The following is a 25,324-nucleotide window of genomic DNA, read 5'->3' on the forward strand; positions in this document are numbered from 1 at the left end:
TTCCCCATCTATTTCCCATGAAGTGATGGGACCAGATGCCATGATCTTCGTTTTCTGAATGTTGAGCTTTAAGCCAACTTTTTCACTCTCCTCTTTCACTTTCATCAAGAGGCTCTTTTGTTCTTCTTCACTTTCTGCCATAAGGGTGGTGTCATCTGCATATCTGAGGTTATTGATACTTCTCCTGGCAATCTTGATTCCAGCTTGTGCTTCTTCCAGCCCAGTGTTCCTCATGATGTACTCTGCATATAAGTTAAATAAGCAGGGTGGCAATATACAGCCTTGACATACTCCTTTTCCTATATGGAACCAGTCTGTTGTTCCATGTCCAGTTCTAACTGTTGCTTCCTGACCTGTATACAGGTTTATCAAGAGGCAGGTCAGGTGGTCTGATATTCCCATCTCTTTCAGAATTTTCTACAGTTTATTGTGATCCACACAGTCAAAGGCTTTGGCATAGTCAATAAAGTAGAAATAGATGTTTTTCTGGAACTCTTCTGCTTTTTCAATGATCCAGCAGATGTTGGCTATTTGATATCTTGTTCCTCTGCCTTTTCTAAAACCACCTTGAACATCTGGAAGTTCATGGTTGATATATTGCTGAGGCCTGACTTGGAGAATTTTGAGCATTACTTTACTAGTGTGTGAGATAAGTGCAATTGTGCAGTAGTTTAAGCATTCTTTGGCATTACTTTTCTTTGGGATTGGAATGAAAACTGACCTTTTCCAGTCCTGTGGCTACTGCTAAGTTTTCCACATTTGCTGGCATATTGAGTGCAGCACTTTCACAGCATCATGTTTTAGAATTTGAAATAGCTCAACTGGAATTCCATCACCTCCACTAGCTTTGTTTGTAGTGATTCTTCCCATGGCACACCTGACTTCACATTCCAGGATGTCCTGCTCTAGGTGTGTGTGAGTAATGACACCTTTGTGATTATCTGGGTCATGAAGATCTTTTTTGTACAGTTCTTCTGTGTATTCTTGTCACCTCTTCTTCATATCTTCTGCTTCTGTTAGGTCCATACCATTTCTGTCCTTTATTTTGCCCATGTTTGCATGAAATGTTCCCTTGGTATCTCTAATTTTCTTGAAGAGGTCTCTAGTCTTTCCCATTCTATTGTTTTCCTCTATTTCTTTGCATTGATTGCTGAGGACAGATCTTTCTTATCTGTCCAAAAAAGGACAGCTTTTTTGGGTGTTAGTTCTAGCAGGTCTTGTAGGTCTTCATAGAACTGTTTAACTTCAGCTTCTTCAGCATTACTGGTCAGGGCATAGACTTGGATTACCGTGATATTGAATGGTTTGCCTTGGAAACAAACAAGAGATCATTCTGTTGTTAAGACTGCATCCAAGTACTGCATTTCGGACTCTTGTTGACTGTGATGGCTGCTCCATTTTTTCTAAAGGATTCCTGCCCACAGTAGTAGATATAATGGTCATCTGAGTTAAATTCACCCATTCCAGTCCTTCTTAGTTTGCTGGTTCCTAGAATGTCGATGTTCACTCTTGCCATCTGTTTGACCACTTCCAATTTGCCTTGACTCATGGACCTAGCATTCCAGGTTCCTATGCAATATTGCTCTTTACAGCATCGGACCTTGCTTCTATCACCAGTCCCATCCACAACTGGGTATTTTGCTTTCGCTCCATCCCTTCATTCTTTCTGGAGTTATTTCTCCACTGATCTCCAGTAGCATATTGGGCACCTACTGACCTGGAGAGTTCCTCTTTCAATGTCCTATCTTTTTGCCTTTTCATACTGTTCATGGGGTTCTCGAGGCACGAATACTGAAGTGGTTTGCCATTCCCTTCTCCAGTAGACCACATTCTGTCAGATCTGTCCACCATGACCCGCCTGTCTTGGGTGACCCCTTAGGGCATGGCTTAGTTTCATTGAGTTAGACAAGGCTGTGGTCCATGTGATCAGATTGGCTAGTTTTCTGTGATTGTGGTTTCAGTCTGTCTGCCCTCTGATGCCCTCTCTCAGCGCCTCCCGTCTTACTTGGCTTTTTCGTACCTTGGATATGGGGTATCTCTTCACGGCTGCTCCAGCAAAGCTCAGCTGCCGCTCCTTACCTTGGATGTGGGGTAACTCCTCTCGGCCGCTGCCCCTGACCTTGGACGTGGGGTAGCTCCTCTCAACCGCACTCGTGTGCCATCCCAGCCGCCATGCTTGTGCTGACAGCAAATGTCTGATGTAACTGGGAGAGTTGGTTGTCTCTACTTGCTTGGAAATACCATCTCAGAAGGTAGCAATCCTTCAGTGTTAAAACTTCATAAACATCAGATTGAGATACCCTAATTAGTATGGAGACCTGAAAAATGTGCATACCTTGAAATAACAGTGTTCACTTTGAAGATAGTGATGGTGTATATTTAAATCCAAAAAGAAAGAGCAAAGAAAAGAGTATTTGTTTGAATTTTGTAAGTTTTTCAAATGTATTTCCAAAGGTCTGTAACTAAACATAATATATTTGTCCCAAATTAATATTTATTTCTAGTCATTTGGTTCTCCTAAAATCACAAGGAAGAAAAGCGCTGCAGACTATTCTCCAACAACTGGAACCTGTCAGATGAGCCCAGTTGCTTCTCCCACAAGCTCAAAAGAACAAGAAAACAGAAATGGACCATCAAATGGTTAGTTGAACATTCTTTTCTGCTTATTGTGAGATTTTTTCTAGGTGTTGGTTAAATTGGAATTTTGATTTAATAATATGTGAATCCTGCAGCAGCTGATTTTTGTCTTTTTTAAAGAATTCAACATAGAAAAGACTAGAATATAGGTAATACTTTGGACATAAATGTAATCTCTAGGCAGTTACATTAAAATGCTGCTGCAGACTTTGTTACCTTACTTTCCCATCCATTAAATAGAAGTTATGGCGTGACTGCCTTCAGCCACTATCAATTATAGTAGTTTAGCCCCTTAACAAGTTAACAAGCTATCTATCATGTGCATAAATTAAAGGGCACATAATTCAGGTAATGCACTACATTTTAATACTTCTAAATGTTATTTTTATTCATGTTGTCCATTGAGTTTTATCCACATTTCCTGTGTCTTTATAGCTTGTTTTATTTATTGTATTTCATTCTCTTCTGTTACTATTTTAAGTGCACTTGCAAAAGGTTTGTATAATTACTGTTAGAGAATAATCTAATTTTAATATGAAATTCTTTATTTTAAATTATTGTTAGTTTAATTTTGACCACATATATTTCTTATCCTCTGGTAGTTTATTGCTAAAATATTCATTTAAAAGATGCAGGAATCTAGATTTCATAGGCTTAATTTTTAATATTGTAAAAAAGTCGTGAATCAGTGACCTGTCAAGTTTCTATAATATGAAATATTAAGTAGGCTTAAATTGAAAAGAATATATTTTAGATATACTGTGATTAGCCTGATTCATATTTATTGTAAAACATTTGAGTGCTAAGTATATACTGGAAGCTACAGAGAAACAAAGAATTCTCCTCATTTTACCTAATTTGTTGTAATGAAACCTATAATGAGATCTTAACTTTTGAATGACTTTAATCAGGTGCTTCTTAATCTTAAAGCTATCACTGTTAAGTTTGCTTTCACAAAAATACATGAAGATGTAGATGTCTTCTTCAAGCTCTATAGTTCTGGGTTGTTGTTTTTTCTTTAATTCACTTGATACACCTTTTGTTTAAAATGAAAAATTAGTGCCTTAGATATGGAACATCTCTATACTGAAATGTGAATAGATTTTAAGTGGATACGTACTTAATTTCCATATTGAAATTAAATATGGACTTAAGGGAACATTTCTTTTGCCCATAAAAAGATTGGTCACATGATCTCAGTTGACATTTAAGTGGATAATTATCACCGGTTATAGTACTTGGTAAGCTCTTTTTTGAAAAGTCATATAGCAGGAGTTCCTAGAGTGCTGGTAATATTCTGTTTCTATATGATGGCTATGCTGGTTCACCCTATAATTATTCATTAAACTGTACATATGTGTTTTATGTATTCTTTGATATATAGTTCTCACACAAGCCTCAAAATAGAATTCTGCCTAGGATCTTGTAGCAGATTATGTCATTTGTAATCATTATATTGATTTTCCTAATATGTCATCTTATTGTATTTTAAAAATAGAAAAGCTTGTCTTACAAGTTCTAAATGAAATTATAACTTCTGTTAACAGCGTTACTTTTTAAGTATTGTACAAAACACAAGGTACAATTTAAATAAGCACTTCTGCTTAAAGCACATTTTCAAAGACATTTTAGGTGCTCATCTGTCTCATTTATTCTCCTGCCCTTCCCATGTTTACAGTACTTCAGCCACCCTTATTTTCTGGCTATTTGTCAATCATGCTGAGCCTGTTGCCTCCACAAGAACTGCACTTGCACTTCTTTCAACCTGGAATATTCTTCCTCTAGGTATTTATATGTGCTTTCTATGTTCAGTGGAATTACATACTATGTGAACAGGTGGCAATATTAAATTTATTTACAATTATAAAAGGAAAAAAATCTAGATATAAGTCTTACCTCTACTTAAATTCTACATAGCCCTCAAATGGAGTGACTGCTTCCAGTTTATACAGTGAAGATATGCCTACACACACACTCTCCCTCTCTCTCATTTGTCATTGTGTATATTGATTACATTTATGTTTGGTTGTGTGTGTGTCATTATACTGCCCTGCCCCTTAGGAGGGGTCATCCCCGTCCCTGCTGCTGCTACTAAGTCGCTTCAGTCGTGTCCGACTCTGTGCGACCCCATAAACGGCAGCCCACCAGGCTCCCCCATCCCTGGGATTCTCCAGGCAAGAACATTGGAGTGGGTTGCCATTTCCTTCTCCAATGCACGAAAGTGAAAAGTGAAAGTGAAGTTCCTCAGTCATGTCCGACTCTTAGCAACCCCATGGACTGTAGCCTACCAGGCTCCTCCGGCCATGGAATTTTCTAGGCAAGAGTGCTAGAGTGGGCTGCCATTGCCTTCTCCTGTCCCCGTCCCTACCACTTGGCAAATTTTTCCAAAGTAGTATCCTTTTTAGAGGAGAGAAAAGATGGTAAAATTTTGTGTTCCTTTACTCCTAAGAATGCACTTGTTTTTTAATAGTTGGGGTGGAAGGATAAACACCAAATTTGACAGTCAAAGAGAGTACTTGTAAAATAGACAATAGATGTGTAGAAATCACCCCAGATTGTAGCAGTGTTAACAGCATAGACAGATAAACAGATGGAGTATATGATAAAGCAGTAAAGGAAAGTAATGGATAGAATAAACTCCAACATATGTCAAATAGGAGTTCCACAAGAAAGAAGAGAAAAAGGAGCAGAGGCAGTAGTCTAAGATATATGAACTATCAGGTTTTCGTAGTTGAGGAAAGATGGAAATTTCCAGATTAGAATAACATGCTTTGTCTGAGCAAGATGAATTAAACAAACTCACACCTAATCATATCATGATAAAACTGCAGAACATCAAAAACAAAGACAAAATTTTAGCGACAGGCCGACATTAGACTTCTCATCAGTATCTATAGTCTGTGGCAGGAAATGGAATAATACCAACTGAAAATCACATCTGAAGTTTTCATTCAGGAAGTAAGAATGAAGTAAAGGTATTTTCATTCAGTCTGAGAGAATTAACCATTCACAAATACTCCTTGAAAGATTATTAAAGAATATTCTTCTGTGAGTACATGCTCATAGTTCAGTTAGTTCAGTTCAGTTCAGTCGCTCAGTCGTGTCTGACTCTTTGCGACCCCATGAATCACAGCACGCCAGGCCTCCCTGTCCATCACCAACTCCCGGAGTTCACTCAGACTCACGTCCATCGAGTCAGTGATGCCATCCAGCCAACTCATCCTCTGTCGTCCCCTTCTCCTGCCCCCAATCCCTCCCAGCATCATAACTGAGCCTCAAATAAAGGAATGGAATGCAAAGAGCAGTGGTAAAATAATAAATTAACAAGCATGTTGGTAAATCTATAAACCTAGTTATAAAAATGTGATTACCAATTCTGCTGACTATAAAGCAAAAGAGGGGGTTAAAAACAAGTACTAATAGACCATAAGAGCTTGGAAGATATATGTGGAAGCAGGAAGGAATTACAAATTTAAGGTCCTTGTAATCTTCAGGGAGCAGATGGAATATCTGTCAGTTGAACTTTTAATTGTGTTTTTGTTTACTTGCCTTTAAAATGGGGAAAATAACATCTACCTCAGGATTGTTATAAGAATTAAAAGAATTAACATACAAAAAGTACTTAGAACAGTGACTGGCATATAGTAAGTGTTTAATACATATTTTCAGTTCAGTTCAGTCACTCAGTCGTGTCCAACTCTTTGTGACCCATGGATTGCAGCATGCCAGGCTTCCCTGTCCATCACCAACTCCCAGAGCTTACTCAAACTCATGTCCATTGAGTTGGTGATGCCATCCAACCATCTCATCCTCTCTCGTCCCCTTCTCCAACCCACTTGATTCTTTCCCAGCATCAGGGTCTTTTCCAGGGTTAGTTCTTTGCATCAGGTGGCCAAATATTGGAGTTTCAGCTTCACCATCAGTCCTTCCAATCAATATTCAGGACTGATCTCCTTTAGGATGGACTGATTGGACCTCATTTCAGTCCAAGGGACTCTCAAGAATCTTCACCACCACCACAGGTCAAAAGCATCAATTCTTTGGTGCTCAGCTTTCTTTATAGTACAACTCTCACATGCATACATGACCACTGGAAAAACCATAGCTTTGACTAGATGGACCTTTGTTGGCAAAGTAATGTCTCTGCTTTTTAACATGCTATCTAGGTTGATCATAGCTTTTCTTCCAAGGAGCAAGCATCTTTTAATTTCATGGCTACAGTCACCATCTACAGTGATTTTGGAGCCCCCCAAATAAAGTCTCTCACTGTTTCCATTGTTTCCCCATCTATTTGCCATGAAGTGATGGGTCCGGATGCCATGATCTTAGTTTTCTGAATGTTGAGTTTTAAGCCAACTTTTTCACTCCTCTTTGACTTTCATCAAGAGGCTCATTAGTTCCTCTTTGCTTTCTGCCATAAGGGTGGTATCATCTGCATTTCTGAGGTTATTGATATTTCTCCTGGCAATCTTGATTCCAGCTTGTGCTTTATCAAGCCTGGCATTTCACATGATGTACTCTGTATATAAGTTAAATAAATAGGGTGACCGTATACGGCCTTGACATGCTTCTCTCCTGATTTGGAACCAGTCCATTTTTCCATGTCTGGTTCTGACTGTTGCTTCTTGACCTGCATACAGCTTTCTCAGGAGGCAGGAAAGGTGGTCTGGTATTCCCATCTCCTGAAGAATTTTCCAGTTTATTGTGATCCACATAGTCAAAGGCTTTGGTGTAGTCAATAAAGCAGAAGTAGATGTTTTTCTGGAACTCTCTTGCTTTTTCAATGATCCAACAGATGTTGGCAATTTGATCTCTTGTTCCTCTGCCTTTTCTAAATCCATCTTGAACATCTGGAAGCTCTTGGTTCACATATTGTTGAAGTGTGGCTTGTAGAATTTTGAACATTACTTTGCTAGAGTGTAAGATGAGTGCAATTGTGCGGTAGTTTGAACATTCTTTGGCATTGCCTTTCTTTGGGATTGGAATGAAAACTGATCTTTTCCAGTCCTCTGGCCACTGCTGAGTTTTCCAAATTTGCTGGCATACTGAATGCAACACTTTTACAGCATCATCTTTTAGGATTTGAAATAGCTCAACTGGAATTCCATTACCTCCACTAGCTTTGTTAGTAATGATGCTTCCTAAGGCCCATTTGACTTCATATCCCAGGATGTCTGGATCCCAGTGAATGATCATGCCATCGTGATTATCTGGGTCATGAAGATCTTTTTCAAGATCTGTATCATGACTACACAGAAGAAGATAGTTCTTCTGTGTATTCTGTCCACCTCTTCTTAATATCTTCTGCTTCTGTTAGGTCCATACCATTTTCATTTTTTATTGCGCCCATGTTTGCATGAAATGTTCCCTTGGTATCTCTAATTTTCCTGAAGAGATCTGTAGTCTTTCCCATTCTTTTGTTTTCCTCTATTTCTTTGCACTGATCACTGAGGAAGGCTTTCTTATCTTTCCTTGCTATTCTTTGGAAATCAGCATTCAGTGGGTATATCTTTCCTTTTCTCCTTTGCCCTTAGCTTCTCTTCTTTTCTCAGCTATTTCTAAGGCCTTGTCAGACAACCATTTTGCCTTTTTACATTTCTTTTTCTTGGGGATGGTCTTAATCCCTGCCTCCTGTACAGTGTCACGAACCTCTGTCCATAATTCTTCAGGCACTTTGTCTATCATATCTAATCCCTTGAATCTGTTTATCACTTACACTATATAATCGTAAGGGATTTGATTTAGGTCATACCTGAATCGTCTAGTGGTTTTTCTTACTCTCTTCAATTTAAGTCTGAATTTTGCAATAAGGAAATACATATTTTAGCTATTTTTATGAATATTATTATCAAAGACATCATATGATTTATTATAAAGGGGTAGAACAGTAAATTCTAGCTTCTTAAAAAACTAAGAGTTGGTATAAGAATATTAATATTAATATAGACCAAAATAGTTATTATGACAAAAGGGCTTTATTGCAAATAATAGAACTTTTTTCCCGTAATGAAAGAATAAAAGATTCAGTACCAGGAAAGGAATCCTGAACCTATGTGCATGAAAAATAAAAACTCAAGCAAGATGTGACAAAATAGGACAGTATTATAAGGAGAAATTCACAAGTCCTTAATCATAGTAGGCTATTTTTTCAGAAACTGATAAAATAGATTTAAAAAGTTAGGAATGATGGAGATAGTTTATGTGTTTGTTTTTATTGTCATTCAAACCATACTTTTTCTTCCAGTTTTATTGAACTAATAATTGACATATTGTTTAAGCTGTTCAACATAATGATTTGACTTACATACATCATGAAATGATTATCACAGTAAGTTTAGTGAACATCCATCACCCATTTCACTTTCTGCTGTTGTTCTTTAGTCTCCCAGTTATGTCCTACTGTTTGCTACCCCATGGGCTGCAGCATGTAGGCTTCCCTGTGCTTCACCATCTCCCAGAGCTTACTCGTTTCACATAGATATAAATAAAAGGAAAAAATTTTTCCCTGTGATGGGAGCTGTTAGCTTTCTCTCTTAACAGCTTTCATATATAACATACCACAGTATTAATTATATTCATCATGTTGTATGTTACATACCTAGTACTTATTTGTCTTATGACTAAGGGTTGTACCTTTTGACTGCCTTCATCTCATTCCTCCTTCCCACTACTCTGTGCCTCTAGTAGTATTCCATAGTGGCTGCACTAATTTATATTCCCACTAGTAGTGCATAATGATTCTCTTTTCTCCATATCTTTGTCAACATTTGTTGATTCTTCTCTTTTTGATAATAGCCATTCTGACCACATATGAGGTTTGGTTTGTATTTCCCTGATTATTAGTCATTTGAGCATCTTTTCATATGCCTGCTGGCTATCTGTATATCTTCATTGGAAAAATGTCTGTTGAGACCCCCTGCCCATTTTATAATCAGGTTGTTTGGTTTTTTGATGTTAAATTGTTTACGTTCTTTGTATATTTGGGATATTAACTCCTTACTAGACATATCATTTTGAAATATCTTTTCCATTCAGTAGACAGTAGTTTCCTTTACTATGCAAAACTTTTTTAGTTTAATATGTTTCCATTTATTTATTTTTGCTTTTGTTTCCCTTGCCTGAGAAGATAATATCAAAAAAAAATATTACCAAGTCCGATGTCAAAGATCTTACTGCCTATGCTTTCTTCTAGAAGTTTTATGGTTTCAGGTCTTATATTGGAATCAGAGTATGAAACTCTAGTTTTGTTCTTTCTCAAGACTGTTTGGCTATTTGAGTATCTTTTTGTTATAAAGTATAAAATATTTAGAATTGAGTGATAATAAAAACATGTCAGCACTTAGAGGAAAAAATTTATACCTAAACATGGCATGATAATGAAAGCATTCATAGTGGGTTCACATTTATCAATGCATATATTTTAAAAAGATGACTGAAAACTAAAAAGCTGAACATTCAACTCAGAAAGATAGAAAAAGAACAATAGAACAAACCATAAAAAGTAGAAGAAAATAGGAAAAATATAAATAGAAAAATATTACATAGAAATTGTTCGATTAAAAGAATAATAGGATCTCATTCACCTCTTAGCCTACAGACTCCAACTTGATCTGCAATAACTCTTTTAGAAAAAAAATTTTAGTATGTGACATCTCAGACAAGTAATTTTAAACCTCTCTGGGTCAAAGTTTTCCTCAATTCTTAATTCCTGGTTTGGGACCAAAAGATCCCTGAGATGTGCCAAGTGTAAAGTATATTTATCAAGAAGCAGCATGATACTGGCCTAAACCTGCTTGAACTTTAAATTAATTTGTTAGTAAATAATCATAGCATCTTGGCTAATAGAATAATCTTTGTAGCTAAATGGCTGGATTTAGATCCTGACTGTACCACTTACTAGCATTGGAGCTTCAGATAAATTTTATGACCATTCTGTGCATTTGTTGTCTCATCTGCAAAATGGGAGTAAGAATGACTATCTCAGAGGTGTGCAAATTAACTAGTTAATATAATGTAACATTTAAAACAGTGCCTGGCCCTAAAGGCACTTCATCATCACCATTGTTGATTATACTTCTAAACATTATTATCATTATTATCTATTGAAAGATATCCTCATTAGTTCAAGAAAGGGCTTCTGGGAGCCTTACCAGAAAGTCCAAATACAATTTTTAAGGCAGTCCCGATTCAGTGATAATACATTTATCACCAGTGTTTTGTGAAACTACATTTAAAGGGAATCAAGTACACAATTATTGGAGAAGGAAATGGCAATCCACTCCAGTGTTCTTGCCTGGTGAATCCCAGGGACAGGGGAGCCTGGTGGGCTGCCGTCTGTGGGGTCGCACAGAGTTGGATACAACTGAAGCGACTTAGCAGCAGCAGCAGCAAGTACACAATTATTAATCATATATAGTGTAGCAAGGAAGAGTACGTAGAATCCACAGTACTTTAGTGTATGTTAATTGCTAATAACATGGAATGAAATAAGGAAAAGTGATTATTAAATAAGTGAAAAACTCTTGTTGTGATAGAGTCCACTCAGTACTCTTTGATAACTGATCCAAATGTTATTCTTTGAGACATTAAAATTCCTCCTATTTAACAATTGAAATGTCTATTGTTGAAAAGCATAAATCCTGGGTGCTTCTCTGATGGCTCAATGGTAAGTAATCTGCCTACCAATGCAGGATACCCGGGTTTAATCTCTGATCTGGGAAAATCTCACATGCCTCAGAACAACTAAACCTGCGCCACAACTTTTTTTTTTAATTTATTTATTAATTGAAAGATAATTGCTTTGCAGACTCTTATTGGTTTCTGCCAAACATCAACATGAAGCAGCCACAGATATATATATGTCCCTTTCCTCTTGAACCTCCCTCTCATCTCCTTCCCCATCCTACCCCTCTAAGTTGTTACAGAGCCCTGGCTTGAGTTCCCTGAGTCATAACAGCAAATTCCTATTGGCTATCTATTTTACGTATAGTACTGTAAGTTTCCATGTAACTGTCTCCATACATCCCATCCTCTCCACCCTCACCCCCGTCCCTTGTCCATAAGGCTGTTCTCTATGTCTGTGTTTCCACTGCTGCTCTGCAAATAATTTCATCAACTTTTGCACCTGTACTCTGGAGTTCAGGAACTGCAACTACTGAGCCCTCGACCCGTAACTACTGAAGCCTGTGTGCCCTAGAACCCGTGCTTCGCAGCAGGGGAAGCCACCACAATGAGAAGCACTCACGCAACTAGAGTAGCCCCAGTAACTGCAGCTAGAGAAAAGCCTGCACAGCAACAAAGACCCAGCACAGCCAAACATAAATAAATAAAATTATATATATATATATAAAAGAAAAACAAAACATAAGTCCTTCCATGAGAAGATTGAAATTAATGCTATTAGTTATGTTTTATAGTTCGTGATATCTGACTAATCCCCTTATAATATCTGAATATTTAGAAAGGCCTAAAACACCTGGTGAAAATTCAAATAAAGCAGTCTTTTGCTGTTTCTCACCTAGCACTACTGACTGCTTGTTCTAAAAATGTGAAAAATAATTAATTACAGGTTAAAAGAACAAAGTAATATGGTGGAACTTTATTGAATGGAAATAGCTTAATTCAAAATTCAGGAAGTTAGTATTAATCTTTAGGCAACGATTAATACTGTTTTATGAAATAAAAGTATATAATGTATTTTTCATTTGTGGTTTTTCTATTAAAAACACTTTTTTTGAGAGACAGATTTTAATGAACTTACTTCCCCAAAGTTCTCCAAAATCATAAGTAAAATATTGTTACTCTTTTCCCCATTCATCTTTTATTAAATAAACTCTTAACCATGTTGACTTATTCTATTTGGAATTTAAGGATACCAATAAATCAAATAATGAAAAGTTAATAACAAGAGGTAACTAGGACTTTAGCAAAATTTCTAGACGTGCAAGTTTTTCTGTTTTGGGCATCAAAGACTATTATGAGATAAAAATTTAGTTATGACTTATTTTTTTGAGAGAAGGCATAAGTTCCAAAGTAACAACGAGGGAAATTATTGTTAGTTTCTGAACCACCTCAGTCAATGAAATTGTAAATTTCCTCTAGAAATAGAAGCAAATGAGAGTAATGGAGTACAAATTAAATGAAGAAAAAAATGTCAACCAGCAATGGATAGTCTGTTCCAGACAATATATTTTTTAATGTGTTAATAAATCACACTTAAATTTTAAAGAAGTTGCCTTCATGTTATATGCGTATTTGATTTCATCTGGAAGTATTGGATCCTCCTGCAGTATTATCTAGAACTATGCCATCCAGTACATGTACATGTTGAACATGTGGAGTGGGACTGATCTGAATTGAAATGTGCTATAAGAATACACACCAGATATTAAAATCTTAGTTTGGAAAAAATAATATATATAATAATTTATGTAGATTGTGTGTTAATATAAGAATATTTGGGTATATTGGGTTAAATCAAATATTCAAATTTGACTTTTGCCTTTTATAAAAATTTTGTTAGTAGATTTTAAATTAATAAGTGACATTATATTTCTTTTGGAGAGTATGAGCTTGTTTTTCATGGTGCATTGTACCGATTTTTTAGAAAAGTAGTAACTGCCAGTTGTTGAGCAAATGGAGCTATATTAAAATGTGTAGTGAGAGAAGGTGCCAATGTTTGTATTATAAAAAATGAATTTTCTTCACTGATTTTCATTAGTAGTAATGAGTTTGGATTATTCATTCATTTGCTTCTTTATTCATTCAGTAAAAGGCCAGTATATGTAAAACACAGAATCTCTAACTATGCTAATGTGTCCTCAAGTATGAGGACTAAGTCAATATGCACTTTTAAATTGAAGTTTAAAAGTTGATTTACAATATTGTGATTTACAGCATAGTGATTCAGTATTTTTGCAGATTATATTCCATTGCAATTTATTAGAAAATAATAGGTATCATTCCCTGTGCTATACAGTGTATCTCACTGTCTTAGATGTAATTATCTGTGTCTATACATCCTAAACCACTAATTTGTCCCTCCCCTTTTCGCTTTCCCCTTTGGTAACCACAAGTTTGTTTTATCTGTGAGTCTGTTTCAGTTTTGTATATACATTCATTTATTATATTTTAAATTCCACTTATAAATGACACCATGCAGTATTTGAAATATCTTCAAAGGCACTAAAGGTATTTCCAAGAGTTTACTAAATCATTTAGCATTTAAGCAGTCAGGTACTTTTGTCCCTAAAATTATATTTGATTTACTGTGCTATCATGAGGAGCTCACTATTTTCTAGATATTAGTATCAACAATTCCTTGTTGTTAACTGTGAGACAAAAAAATAGGACTTAAATAATATAAACTGGAAACTTTAATAATTTTTATTAAAATATTTGATGAAAGCATCCTGTATAAAGTAAAGTTTATATTATTCAGTTGGGTTTATCTAGTTTTTCTTTTTAATATACCAAGCCCCAATAGAAATTTTATTCAAAAGATTGTTTCTTCTGTATAATATAATCCATGAATAAAAAATTAGAATGGAAAAAAAATAAAAATAAAAAATTAGAATGGGAAATAAAAAAGAAACAAAGTACCTATTGCAAAGTTCTTCACAATATTGCAAAAATTTTCCCATACCAAATTGCAGGATACTTTTTCATTAACTACTGTTCTTTCATTTGTCTACCCTTTTATTTTTTATTTAAAATTTGGTGATCTAAATTCTATTTAAAGTTTGACAATTTTGCTTTAACTTTATGTTCCTTTTATTGCACACATAGGAAAGAGGGAAAACTTGAATCACCTCAGTATAAACAAAAGAATGGAATCTACTATGCAAGACAATGAGTAAGTTTGTTTTTGCTGAAATAATATGCATGTGTCTTAAAAAGGTCATATTTGTTAAAGTGATGTTTTAAGATAAATCATTTCTTTTGAGAAATGAATGGTTTATAGAAATGTTTATAGTTTATAGAAATGAATAAAAAGTCTGTAGAACTATTTTTTCTTAAAGAAGTAACATACTTTATTTTTGATGTGTTTTAACAGTGTTCATATGATGGTGATATGCATGCATGCATGCATGCTAAGTCGCTTCAGTCATGTCCAACTCTGTGCGACTCTATGGACAGCAGCCCACCAGGCTTTTCTGTGCATAGGATTCTCTAGGCAAGAATACTAGAGTGGGTTGCCATTTCCGTCTCCAATGATGGTGATATATGATACCTTAATTTTAATAGCCATTTAGCCCAGTTCTCCCAGTCTATGCTTAAGAAACTAGCTTAGGGTAAAACTGAGGAAAACACCCTCTTTGGATGGAGAAGTAATATATTAATTTACAACATGAGACCATAAGACCCCAATGGATAGATGCCTCATTTTCCTCATCTTTACCCATCCATCACACTGTATGGCACAAAGAAGATACGGCTGGAAAAGTAATGGATGGATGGAGAAGTAATATTTTAGAACATAATGCCTAAAAAATAACTGGTTCAGGAGATAGGAACATAGTGAAGCCAGCAGAATGAGGAATCTAGAGGAACCTAGAAGGCTTATTGGCCATCAGTCAACAATTTTCATATTGGCCTGTCAATAGTGCCTTGAATGAAATCGTTTTGTGTAGAAAGCTACTGCCTGTGTATTCTGGAAAGAATATTTATATCTGTTCACTACGACTTGAAAAATTGAAATAAGCAGAACAGGGAGTTGAATTTTCATAGTAGTTCATGTGTTCAGCTCATTTACTTTTCCAGCTGTATCTTCTTTGTGCCATACAATGTGATAGATGGGTAAACATGAGGAAAATGAAGTATCTACCCACTGGGGGCTTATGGACTCATGTTGTAAATTGATATACCTTCCCTGACTTAGAAGTGGGTTATAGGTTATGGTTCAAAATCTTATTTATTTATTTAAATTGAAGTACAGTTGATTTACAGTCTTGTATTAGTTTCAGATATACAGCACAGTGATTTAGTTTTTTATATGTGTGTGTGTATTCTTTTCAGATTCTTTTCCATTATAGGTTGTTACAAGATATTGAATATAGTTCCCTATGGTATACAGTAGGTCCTTGTTGTTTATCTGTTTTATATATAGTAGTGTGTATCTGTTAATCCCAAACTGCTTATTTATCCCTGCCTTCCTCCCCCACTTTTCCCTTGATAACCATAAGTTTATTTTCTATGTGAATGTGTTTCTGTTTTGTAAATAAGTTCATGTCATTTTTTTTTAATTCCACATATAAGTGATATCATATGACATTTGTATTTCTCTGACTTGACTTCAGTTAGTATCTCTAGGTCCGTCCAATTTAAAGGGCATTATTTCATTCTTTTTATGGCTGACTGATACTCCATTGGGTTATACCACATGTTGTTTATCCATTCATCTGTCAGTGGACACTTAGATTGCTTCCATGTCTTGGCTATTGTAAATAATGCTGCTATGAACATTGGGGTGCATGCATCTTTTTGAAATAGAGTGCTTTCCAGATATATGCCCAGGAGTGGGATTGCTGAATGATACGGTAACTATTTTTAGTTTTTTAAGGTGCCTTCCTACTGTTTTCCATAGTGGCTACACCAGTTTACGTTCCCACCAACAGTGTAGGAGGTTTCCCTTTTCTCCACACCCTCTCCAGCATTTGTTATTTATAGACTTTTTGATGATGATCATTCTGAGCAATGTAAGGTGATATGCACTGTAGTTTTGATTTGCAATTCTCTAATTAGCAACGTTAAATGTCTTTTCACATGCCTGTTGGCCATCTGTATGTCTTCTTTGGAGAAATGTCTATGTAGGTCTTCTGCCCAGTTTTTGATTGAGTTGTTTGTTTTTTTGTTAGCGACTTGTATGAATTGTTTCTGTAATTTGGAAATTAAGCTCATTGGTTCCCTCATTTGCAAATGTTTTCTCCCAGTCTGTAGGTTGTCTTCTCATTTCATTTATGGTTTCCTTTCCAGTGGAAAAATGTATAATTTTAATTATAGCATATTTGTTTATTTTTGCTTTTATTTCCATTACTCTAGGAGACAGATCCAAAAAAAATATTGCTGTGATTTATGTCGAAGAGTGTTCTGCGTATGTTTTCCTCTAAGAATTTTATAGTATTGAGTCTTATATTTAGGCCTTTAATACATTTTATTTTTGTATATGGTGTTAGATAATGTTCTAGTTTCATTTTTTACATGTAGCTGTTCAATTTTCCCAGCACCACTCATTAAAGAGACTGTCTTTTCTCCATTGTATATTCTTGCCTTCTGTATTGTAGATTAATTGACCATAACTGCATGGGTTTAGTTCTTGGCTTCCTATCTTTTTCCATTGATCTATGTGTCTGTTTTTGTTCCAGTACTTGACTGTTTTGATGAGTGTAGCTTTGTAGTATAGTCAGAAGTCAGGGAGTCTAATTCCTCCAGCTCTGTTCTTTCTTAAAATTGCTTTGGCTATTCGGGTTTTTTGTGTTTCCATACAAATTTTTAAAATTATTTGTTATAGTTCTGGAAAAAATGCTATTGGTAATATGATACAGATTGCATTGAATCTGTAGATTGCCTTGGGTAAGTATAGTCATTTTGACAACATCAATTCTTCCAGCCCAGAAACATAGTATGTTATGTCTTTCTATCTGTTTATGTTGTCTTCAATTTCTTTGAATTCAGCATCTTATAATTTTTGAAGTAAATCCTTAGGTAGGTTTATTCCTAGGTATTTTATTCTTCTTCATATGATGGTAGATGGGATTATTTCTTTGATTTCTCTGTCTTTTGTTGTTAGTACATAGAAATGCAACTGATTTCTATATTTTAATTTTGTATCCTACAGCTTTACCAACTCCTTGATGAGCTCTAGTAGTTTTCTTGTGGTGTCTTTAGGATGTTTTGTATACAATATCATGTCATCTGCAAACATTGACAGTTTTATTTCTTCACTTCCAGTTTGGATTCCTTTTATTTCTTTTTCTTCTCCAATTGCTGTGACTAGAACTTCCAAAACTATGTTGAATAAAAGTGGCAAGGGTGTGTGGTTACTGATCTTAGAGGAAATGCTTTTAGCTTTTCACTATTGAGTATGATATTAGCTGTGGATTTGTCATATATAGTCTTTATTATGTTGAGATATGTTCCCCTGTGCCAACTGAGAGTTTTTGTCATAAATGGATGTTGAATTTCATCAAAACCTTTTTCTGCATCTATTGAAATAAATGAAATTTATTATTCAGTTTGTTAATGTGTGGTATATCACATTGATTTGCTGGTACTGAAAAATCTTTGCATCTCTGGGATAAATCCCATTTGATTATGAGGCATGACCCTTTTAATGTATTGTTGGATTCAGTTTGCTCGTATTTTGTTGAGGATTTTTTCACGTATGTTCAACAGTCGTATTGGCCTGTCATTTTCTTTTTGTGTGATATCTCTGTCTAGTTTTGGTATCAAGGTCTTGTTGGCTTCACAGAATGAGTTTGGGAGTGTTCCTTCCTCCGCAGGTTTTTTAGTTTCAGAAGAACAGGTTTTAAATGTTTGATAGAATTCACCTGTGAAACCATCTAGTCCTAGACTTTTGGTTTTGGGCAGTTTTTAAATTACTAATTCAATTTCTGTACTTATGATTGGTCTGTTCATATTTTCTATCTTTTTCTGGTTCAGTCTTGGGTCTGAATAATTTTTAAACCATTTGAATGAATCTTAGAATGCATTTTCCATACAAATTGTGTTGTAATTTGTGGTTAAGACCTCATTTCAGGCTACAAGTATATTTTTTTCATAATGTAGGTAATGTATAGTATTAATCAGTGGTAGTCTGGGTAAAAAAAAAAAAAAATATGGAGAATGCCACATAGAGTATAATAGGGACAAAAATAAGAGTTTATCAAAGAGGTCTCCTAGTTTGACATCTGTATATATCACCTGTACCCCTTTATCTTTTTATAGCTGCTTTCCCTAGTCATACTCCCCCCAGTCCAAATATTTTTATGTGCTCTATCCCACAAATAGTTTTGTTATAAATTACTACTCCTCCTTCCTTTAACCAAACTTCTAGCTTCCTTGGTGAAACAAATTTCAGCTAGATATTAAGATAAAAACATTATTTTTTAACTCACTTAATATATTTTAAAATAGACAATAGATGTACATAATAGAAACTCAAATTGTCCAAAAGGATATATAGAAATCAAGTGGCAAGCAATGATTTTTGAATCACGTATATTCTTAGATTTCCTTTATTATTTTATAAAACCATTCAAAAGACTTATATCTTTTAAATCTGACTTATATCTTTTAAATCTGAAATTAAACTATTTCATGCTTTTAGATAAGTTTTAAGTGATTATAACATTTTATGATTTGTTTTGGCAGTTGTATTAGATTACAGTTTTCCAGAGAAAGAGAAAGAATAGCAGATGTGCATACATATAGTAGTGTAATAATGAGAATGAAATATAGTGTGATATAATAATTATTGATTAATAATGAATTGTATATAATTACACATATAGATAGACTTACTGTGAAGAATTGACTCATGCAAATATGGAGGCTAAGTCCTACAATGTACCGTCAGCAAGCTGGAGACCCAGCAAAGCCAGTGGTGTAATTCCAGTCCAAGTCTAAAGGGCTAACCATCAGGAGATCCAGTGGTGTGAATCTCAGTTCAGGGGCACAAGAGCAATGTCCCAGCATGAGCAGACAGGCAGCAAACTCAACCTCCCATCCTCTACTTTTTCTTCTTTTCAGAGCCTCAGTGGATTGGATGATACCCATTCACATTTGGGAGGACAATTTACTGAGCCAGTAAACAAAGACACAGGAGCCTGGTGGGCTGCATTCCATGGGATCGCAAAGAGTTGGGCATGACTGAGCGACTAACAATTACTAAACTAAGACAGTTACATAGTAATGATTTTCTAACTCCATCATCCTATTAATTGGCCTTTTTTTAATTCATGAATTCTCTTTGTATATGAAATATGTATATTTCATTATATGCAATTTTATCACATCTACCACCACAGTCAAGGCCTTTTTTTAATTCATGAATTCTCTTTGTATAATGAAATACGTATATTTCATTATATGCAATTTTATCACATTTACCACCACAGTCAAGACATAGAATAGTCCTCTTTGCTATATAAAGTGTATTTTCAATCACTGGCTTATTCTCTTGTAGGCAAAAGAGTAACTTATTTCTATACTTATCCAAGTAAAGCCTTTTTAATAGTAATGTTATGCTAGAATCAGGTTCTGTTTTTTTTTGTTTTTTATCTATACAATTTAATTGTGACAATTAACCATATTTCAGAACTCTAATTTTCTCTTTACTGTATTTTAAGTATTTGATCATATGTAAGAATACTGACTTATGTATCACTTTCTGCTTAAATGAAGGTCTCTGGGTAACTTAGTAGAAAATATTTATTGAAAACATAGGAGGGTTCAGGATGGGGAACACATGTATACCTGTGGCGGATTCATTTTGATATTTGGCAAAACTAATACAATTATGTAAAGTTTAAAAATAAAATAAAATTAGAAAAAAAAAAACATAGGATGAAGGTATAATTATGCTTATATTCTGTAGGCAATCAAAGACTAAGAGGGAGACAAGTATTTACTTTTATTTTCAACTGTTTAAAATTCTGGACAGAAAAAAATGGAAACTTTCTTCCAAACATCAGTATTAAGATAAGCATGCTCACTTTCACCACTAGTATTCAATATTTTACTGGAAATTCTAGCCATAGCAATTAGATAAGAAAAAAGAGTAAAAGGCATCCAATTGAAAAAGAAGAAATAAAACCATCTCTTTTTGCAGATAACTTGATCTTCTTGATCCTACATAGAGAGACTCCTGAAGAATGCACAAGAAGCTGTTAGTACTAATAAACAAAGTCAGCAAAATTACAAGGTATAAGATCAGTACACAAAAATCCATTGTGTTTCTATACACCTGCAGTGAACAGTTTGAAAGAATTGAAGGAGGCAATTCTGTTTATAGTAGGATTTAGAAGAATAAATCCTTCCTGGTTTCCTTGATGGCTCAGAGGGTAAAGTGTGTGCCTGCAATACTGGAGACCTGGGTTCAATCCCTGGGTCAGGAAGATCCCCTGGAAAAGAAAATGGTAACCCACTCCAGTACTCTTGCCTGGAAAATCCCGTGGACGGAGAAGCCTGTTAGGCTACAGTCCATGGGGTCGCAAAGAGTTGGACATGACTGAGTGACTTCACTTCACTTCACTTAGAAGAATAAAATATCTAGGAATAAATTTAACCACAGAGGTGAAAGACTTTGTACACTGGAAATTGCAAAGTATTGCTGAGAGAAATTGAAGAAGACCTAAATAAATGGAAAAACAATCTGCTTTCATGGGCAGAAGATTTAATATTGTTAAGGTATCTGTACCTCTACCCAAAGTGATCTATACACTTAATGTAATGCCTATCAAAATTCCACACCGTGTAAAAAATTATTCAGGCATAAAAATGATTGAGGTTCTGATACATACTGTATAGCATGATGAACCTTGAAAACATGGTAAGTGAAATAAGCCAAATACAAAAGGACGAATGTTATACAATTTCAGTTATGTGCAATATCTAGAGTAGGCAACTTTAAAGAGAAAGTATATCAGAGATTACTAGAGGCTAAGGGCTATTGTTTAATGTTATGGAGTTTCTGTTTGTGGTAATGGTAGTGGTTTAGTTGCTAAGTCATGTCTGACTCTTGCAACCTCATGGACTATAGTCTGCCAGGCTCCTCTGTCCCTGGGATTCTCTAGTCAAGAATACTGGAGTGGGTTGCCATTTCCTTCTCCAGCAGATCTTCCTGACCCAGGAATCGAACCCAGGTCTCCTGCATTGCAGGCAGATTCTTTACCAACTGAGCTACAGGGGAAGCCTGAAATAGTTCATTGTATTTGTTTTAGTCTGTGGTAATAGAATGGTTTTGAAAATAGATAGTGTTGATGGTTGTAAAGCTTTGTGAATGTAATTAATACCACTGAAGTGTACACTTTAAAATGGTAAAATGACAACTTTTATATTTTATATGTATATATACATACACACGCACACACTACAATAAGAAAAAATTTTGAATTGAAAAACAACTACAGGGACAACATGACTATGCATTGTTTAACAAGATGGTAGCTCAGACCTTACAGTGAGCTCAGTCCTTACAAAAACATTAAAATCACAGCTCAGTTCAGTTCAGTTCAGTCGCTCAGTTGTGTCCAACTCTTTGCGACCCCATGAATCGCAGCACGCCAGGCCTCCCTGTCCATCACCAACTCCCGGAGTTCACTCAGACTCACGTCCATCAAGTCAGTGATGCCATCCAGCCATCTCATCCTCTGTCATCCCTTTCTCCTTCTGCCCCCAATCCCTCCCAGCATCAGAGTCTTTTCCAATGAGTCAACTCTTTGCATGAGGTGACCAAAGTACTTGAGTTTCAGCTTTAACATCATTCCTTCCAAAGAAATCCCAGGGCTGATCTCCTTCCGAATGGACTGGTTGGATCTCCTTGCAGTCCAAGGGACTCTCAAGAGTCTTCTCCAACACCACAGTTCAGAAGCATCAATTCTTCAGCACTCAGCCTTCTTCACAGTCCAACTCTCACATCCATACATGACCACAGGAAAAACCATAGCCTTGACTAGACGGACCTTTGTTGGCAAAGTAATGTCTCTGCTTTTCAATATGCTATCTAGGTTGGTCATAACCTTCCTTCCAAGGAGTAAGCATCTTTTAATTTCATGGCTGCAGTCAACATCTGCAGTGATTTTGGAGCCCCAAAAAATAAAGTCTGACACTGTTTCCACTGTTTCCCCATCTATTTCCCATGAAGTGATGGGACCGGATGCCATGATCTTCGTTTTCTGAATGTTGAGCTTTAAACCAACTTTTTCACTCTCCACTTTCACTTTCATCAAGAGGCTTTTTAGTTCCTCTTCACTTTCTGCCATAAGGGTGGTGTCATCTGCATCCTGCTGATAAAAAACAATGGAACCTACCAAAAAAGATACTCTGTAACCCAAGACAAAGAATAAGCCACAATGCAATGGTAGGAGGAACACAGTTGCAATAAGCTAGACAATCCACAAACTGGAAAATAATTCTATCACAGAAGTTTTCCCACAGAAGTGAAAGTCCTGGACCCCATATCAGGCTTCCCAGACTCGGGGGTCTGTTAACAGGACAAAGATCCCCCAGAGAATCTGGCTTTGAAGGCCAGTGGGTTTTGATTGAATTTCACAGGACTAGGGGAAACAGATTTTACTCCTATAGGGTGCACACAAAGTCTCGTGCACCAGCTCCTAGGGGAAAAGCTTAAGAGACTGGACCACACCTACCTGCTAGTATTGGAGGGTCTCTTGCCAAGGTGGGAGGCAGGTGTTGCTCACTATGGGGAAGAAGACACTGACAGTGGCAGTTCTGGCAAGTACTCATTAAGATGAGCTCTCCTGGAGGTCACCATTTTCTCCCCAAGACCTAGCCCCACCCAACAGCCTGTAAGCTCCAGTGCTGAGACACCTCAGGCTAAGCAATCAACAGGACAGGAATACAGCCCCACCCATCAGCAGACAGGCTGCTTAACATTTTCCTGAGCATGGCCCTGCCCACCAGGGGGCAGAACCAGCACCCACCAGTGGACAGGAACCAGTTCCTCCCACCAGAAAGCCTGTGTAAGTATCTTAGCCTCATCTACCCGATTTCAAATCATAAAAGCAAGAATGATTGCAGCCTGTGGAATATAAACTGCAATCACAGAAAGTTAGACAAAATGAGACGGGAAAGGAATGCATCCCAGATGAAGGAATAAGATAAAACCCCAGAAGAACAACTAAGTGAAGTGGAGATAGACAATCTAATGGAAAAAGAATTCAGAGTAATGACGTGAAAATGATCCAAGATCTTGGGGAAAAATGGGAGACATATGTTGAGAAGATACATGAAATGTTTAAAAAAGATCTAGAAGAACTAAAGAACAAACAGAAGAACAATGCAGTGACTGAAATGAAAGATAACATTACAAGGAATCAATAGCAGAGCAACTGAGGAAGAACAGATAATTGGCTTGGAAGACAGGATGGTGAAGATCACTCCCAGGAAACAAAAAAGAATGAAAAGAAATGAAGAACTTGAGAAAATATTTGAAGCAATAATAGCTAAAAACTTCCCTAGCAAGGAAAGGAATTAGTCGCCCAAGTCCAGGAAGTGCAGAGAGTCCTAGGCAGGATAAACCGAAGGAGAAACACATGAGACACCTAGATTTCAAACTAATGAAAATTAAATTAAAATTTTAAAAAATATTAAAAGCAACAAGGGAAAAGCAACAACAAAACATACAGGGGAACTCCCATAACATTATCAGCTGATTTCTCAGCAGAAACTCTGCCGCTCAGAAGGGAGAAGCATGATGTATTTAAAGTAATGAGAGGGAGAACTCTACAACCAAGAACACTCTACCCAGCAAGGCTGTCATACGGATCAACAGAAAAATCAAGAGCTTGATAGACAGGCAAAAAATATTAGAATTCAGTACCATCAGACCAGCTTTGCAACAAATACTAAAGGAACTTTTCCAAGCGGAAAAGGCCACTACTAGAAACAAGAAAATTACATATGGAAAAGCTCACCAATAAAGGCAAACATGCAGTAAAGGTAGGAAATCATCCACACACAAACATGATATGGAAACCAGCAGTTGTGAGAAAGGAGAGCTCTTTGAAATGAATTCAAATTTGAAATTAAAAGATCAGCAACTTGAAACAATCTTGTTTATATATAGACTGCTATATTAAAACCTCATGGTAACCACAAACTGAAAATCTACAGTAGATATACGCAAAGAAAGAAAAAGAAATCTAGACACAACACTAAAGTTCGTCATCAAGTCACAAGAGAAGAGAACAAAATAGGGAAGAAAAAAGGCTTACAAAAACAAATCTTAAACAATTTAAAAAACAGCAATACAACCATACATATTGATATTTATATCAATGGATTAAATGCTCCAACCAAAAGTCATAGACTCTCTGGAACGGATGCAAAAACGAGACCCATATATATGCTGTCTACAAGAGTCCCACTTTAGATCAGGGGACACATACAGACTGAAAGTGAGAAGATAAAGATATTCCATCTTTCTTGCAAATGGAAATGAAAAGAAAGCTAAAGTAGCAGTACTCATATCAGACAAAATAGACTGTAAAATAAAGACTGTTGCAAGAGACAGAGGTCCAACAGTCCAAGACAATCCCAGAAGATGTAACAATTGTAATTATATATGCACTCAACATAGGAGAACTCCAATATATAAGGCAAATACTAATAACATGAAAGGAGAAATCAGTAGTAACACAATAATAGGGGGGACTGTGACACCCCACTTAAACATCAGTGGACAGATCATCTTGATACAATCAACAAGGAAACACAGACCTTAAATGTTACTTTAGACCAGATCAGTTCAGTTCAGTTCAGTCGCTCAGACCAGATAGACTTAATTAAGTATTTATGGAGCATTCTATCCAAAACCAGCAGAATACACATTCTTCTCTAGTGCATATAGAACATTCTTAAGGATTGATTATATGCTGGCCACAAAGCAAGCCTTGGTAAATTTTAAAAAATTGAAAGCATAATCAAGCATCTTTTTCAACCTAAA

General features: G+C 35.9%; 1 protein-coding gene across 6 annotated transcripts in view; it reads left to right on the plus strand.

Annotated features, from left to right (window-relative positions):
• ITGB3BP (integrin subunit beta 3 binding protein) overlaps positions 1–25,324 on the plus strand; it is a 105,665-nt gene that overhangs the window by 43,489 nt on the left and 36,852 nt on the right. For all 6 annotated transcript variants that reach the window (XR_009493813.1, NR_198863.1, XM_005204522.4 and 3 more), the window contains exons 3-4: positions 2,505–2,640; positions 14,425–14,491. Coding sequence is in view for 4 of the 6 variants with exons in the window: in XM_005204522.4 (XP_005204579.1) it covers positions 2,505–2,640; positions 14,425–14,491 (203 nt within the window). In the remaining 2 variants the exon portion in view is untranslated. The remainder of the gene's footprint in view (positions 1–2,504; positions 2,641–14,424; positions 14,492–25,324) is intronic.

This window comes from Bos taurus, chromosome 3 (assembly GCF_002263795.3).
Source record: "Bos taurus isolate L1 Dominette 01449 registration number 42190680 breed Hereford chromosome 3, ARS-UCD2.0, whole genome shotgun sequence".
Lineage (NCBI taxonomy): Eukaryota > Metazoa > Chordata > Mammalia > Artiodactyla > Bovidae > Bos > Bos taurus.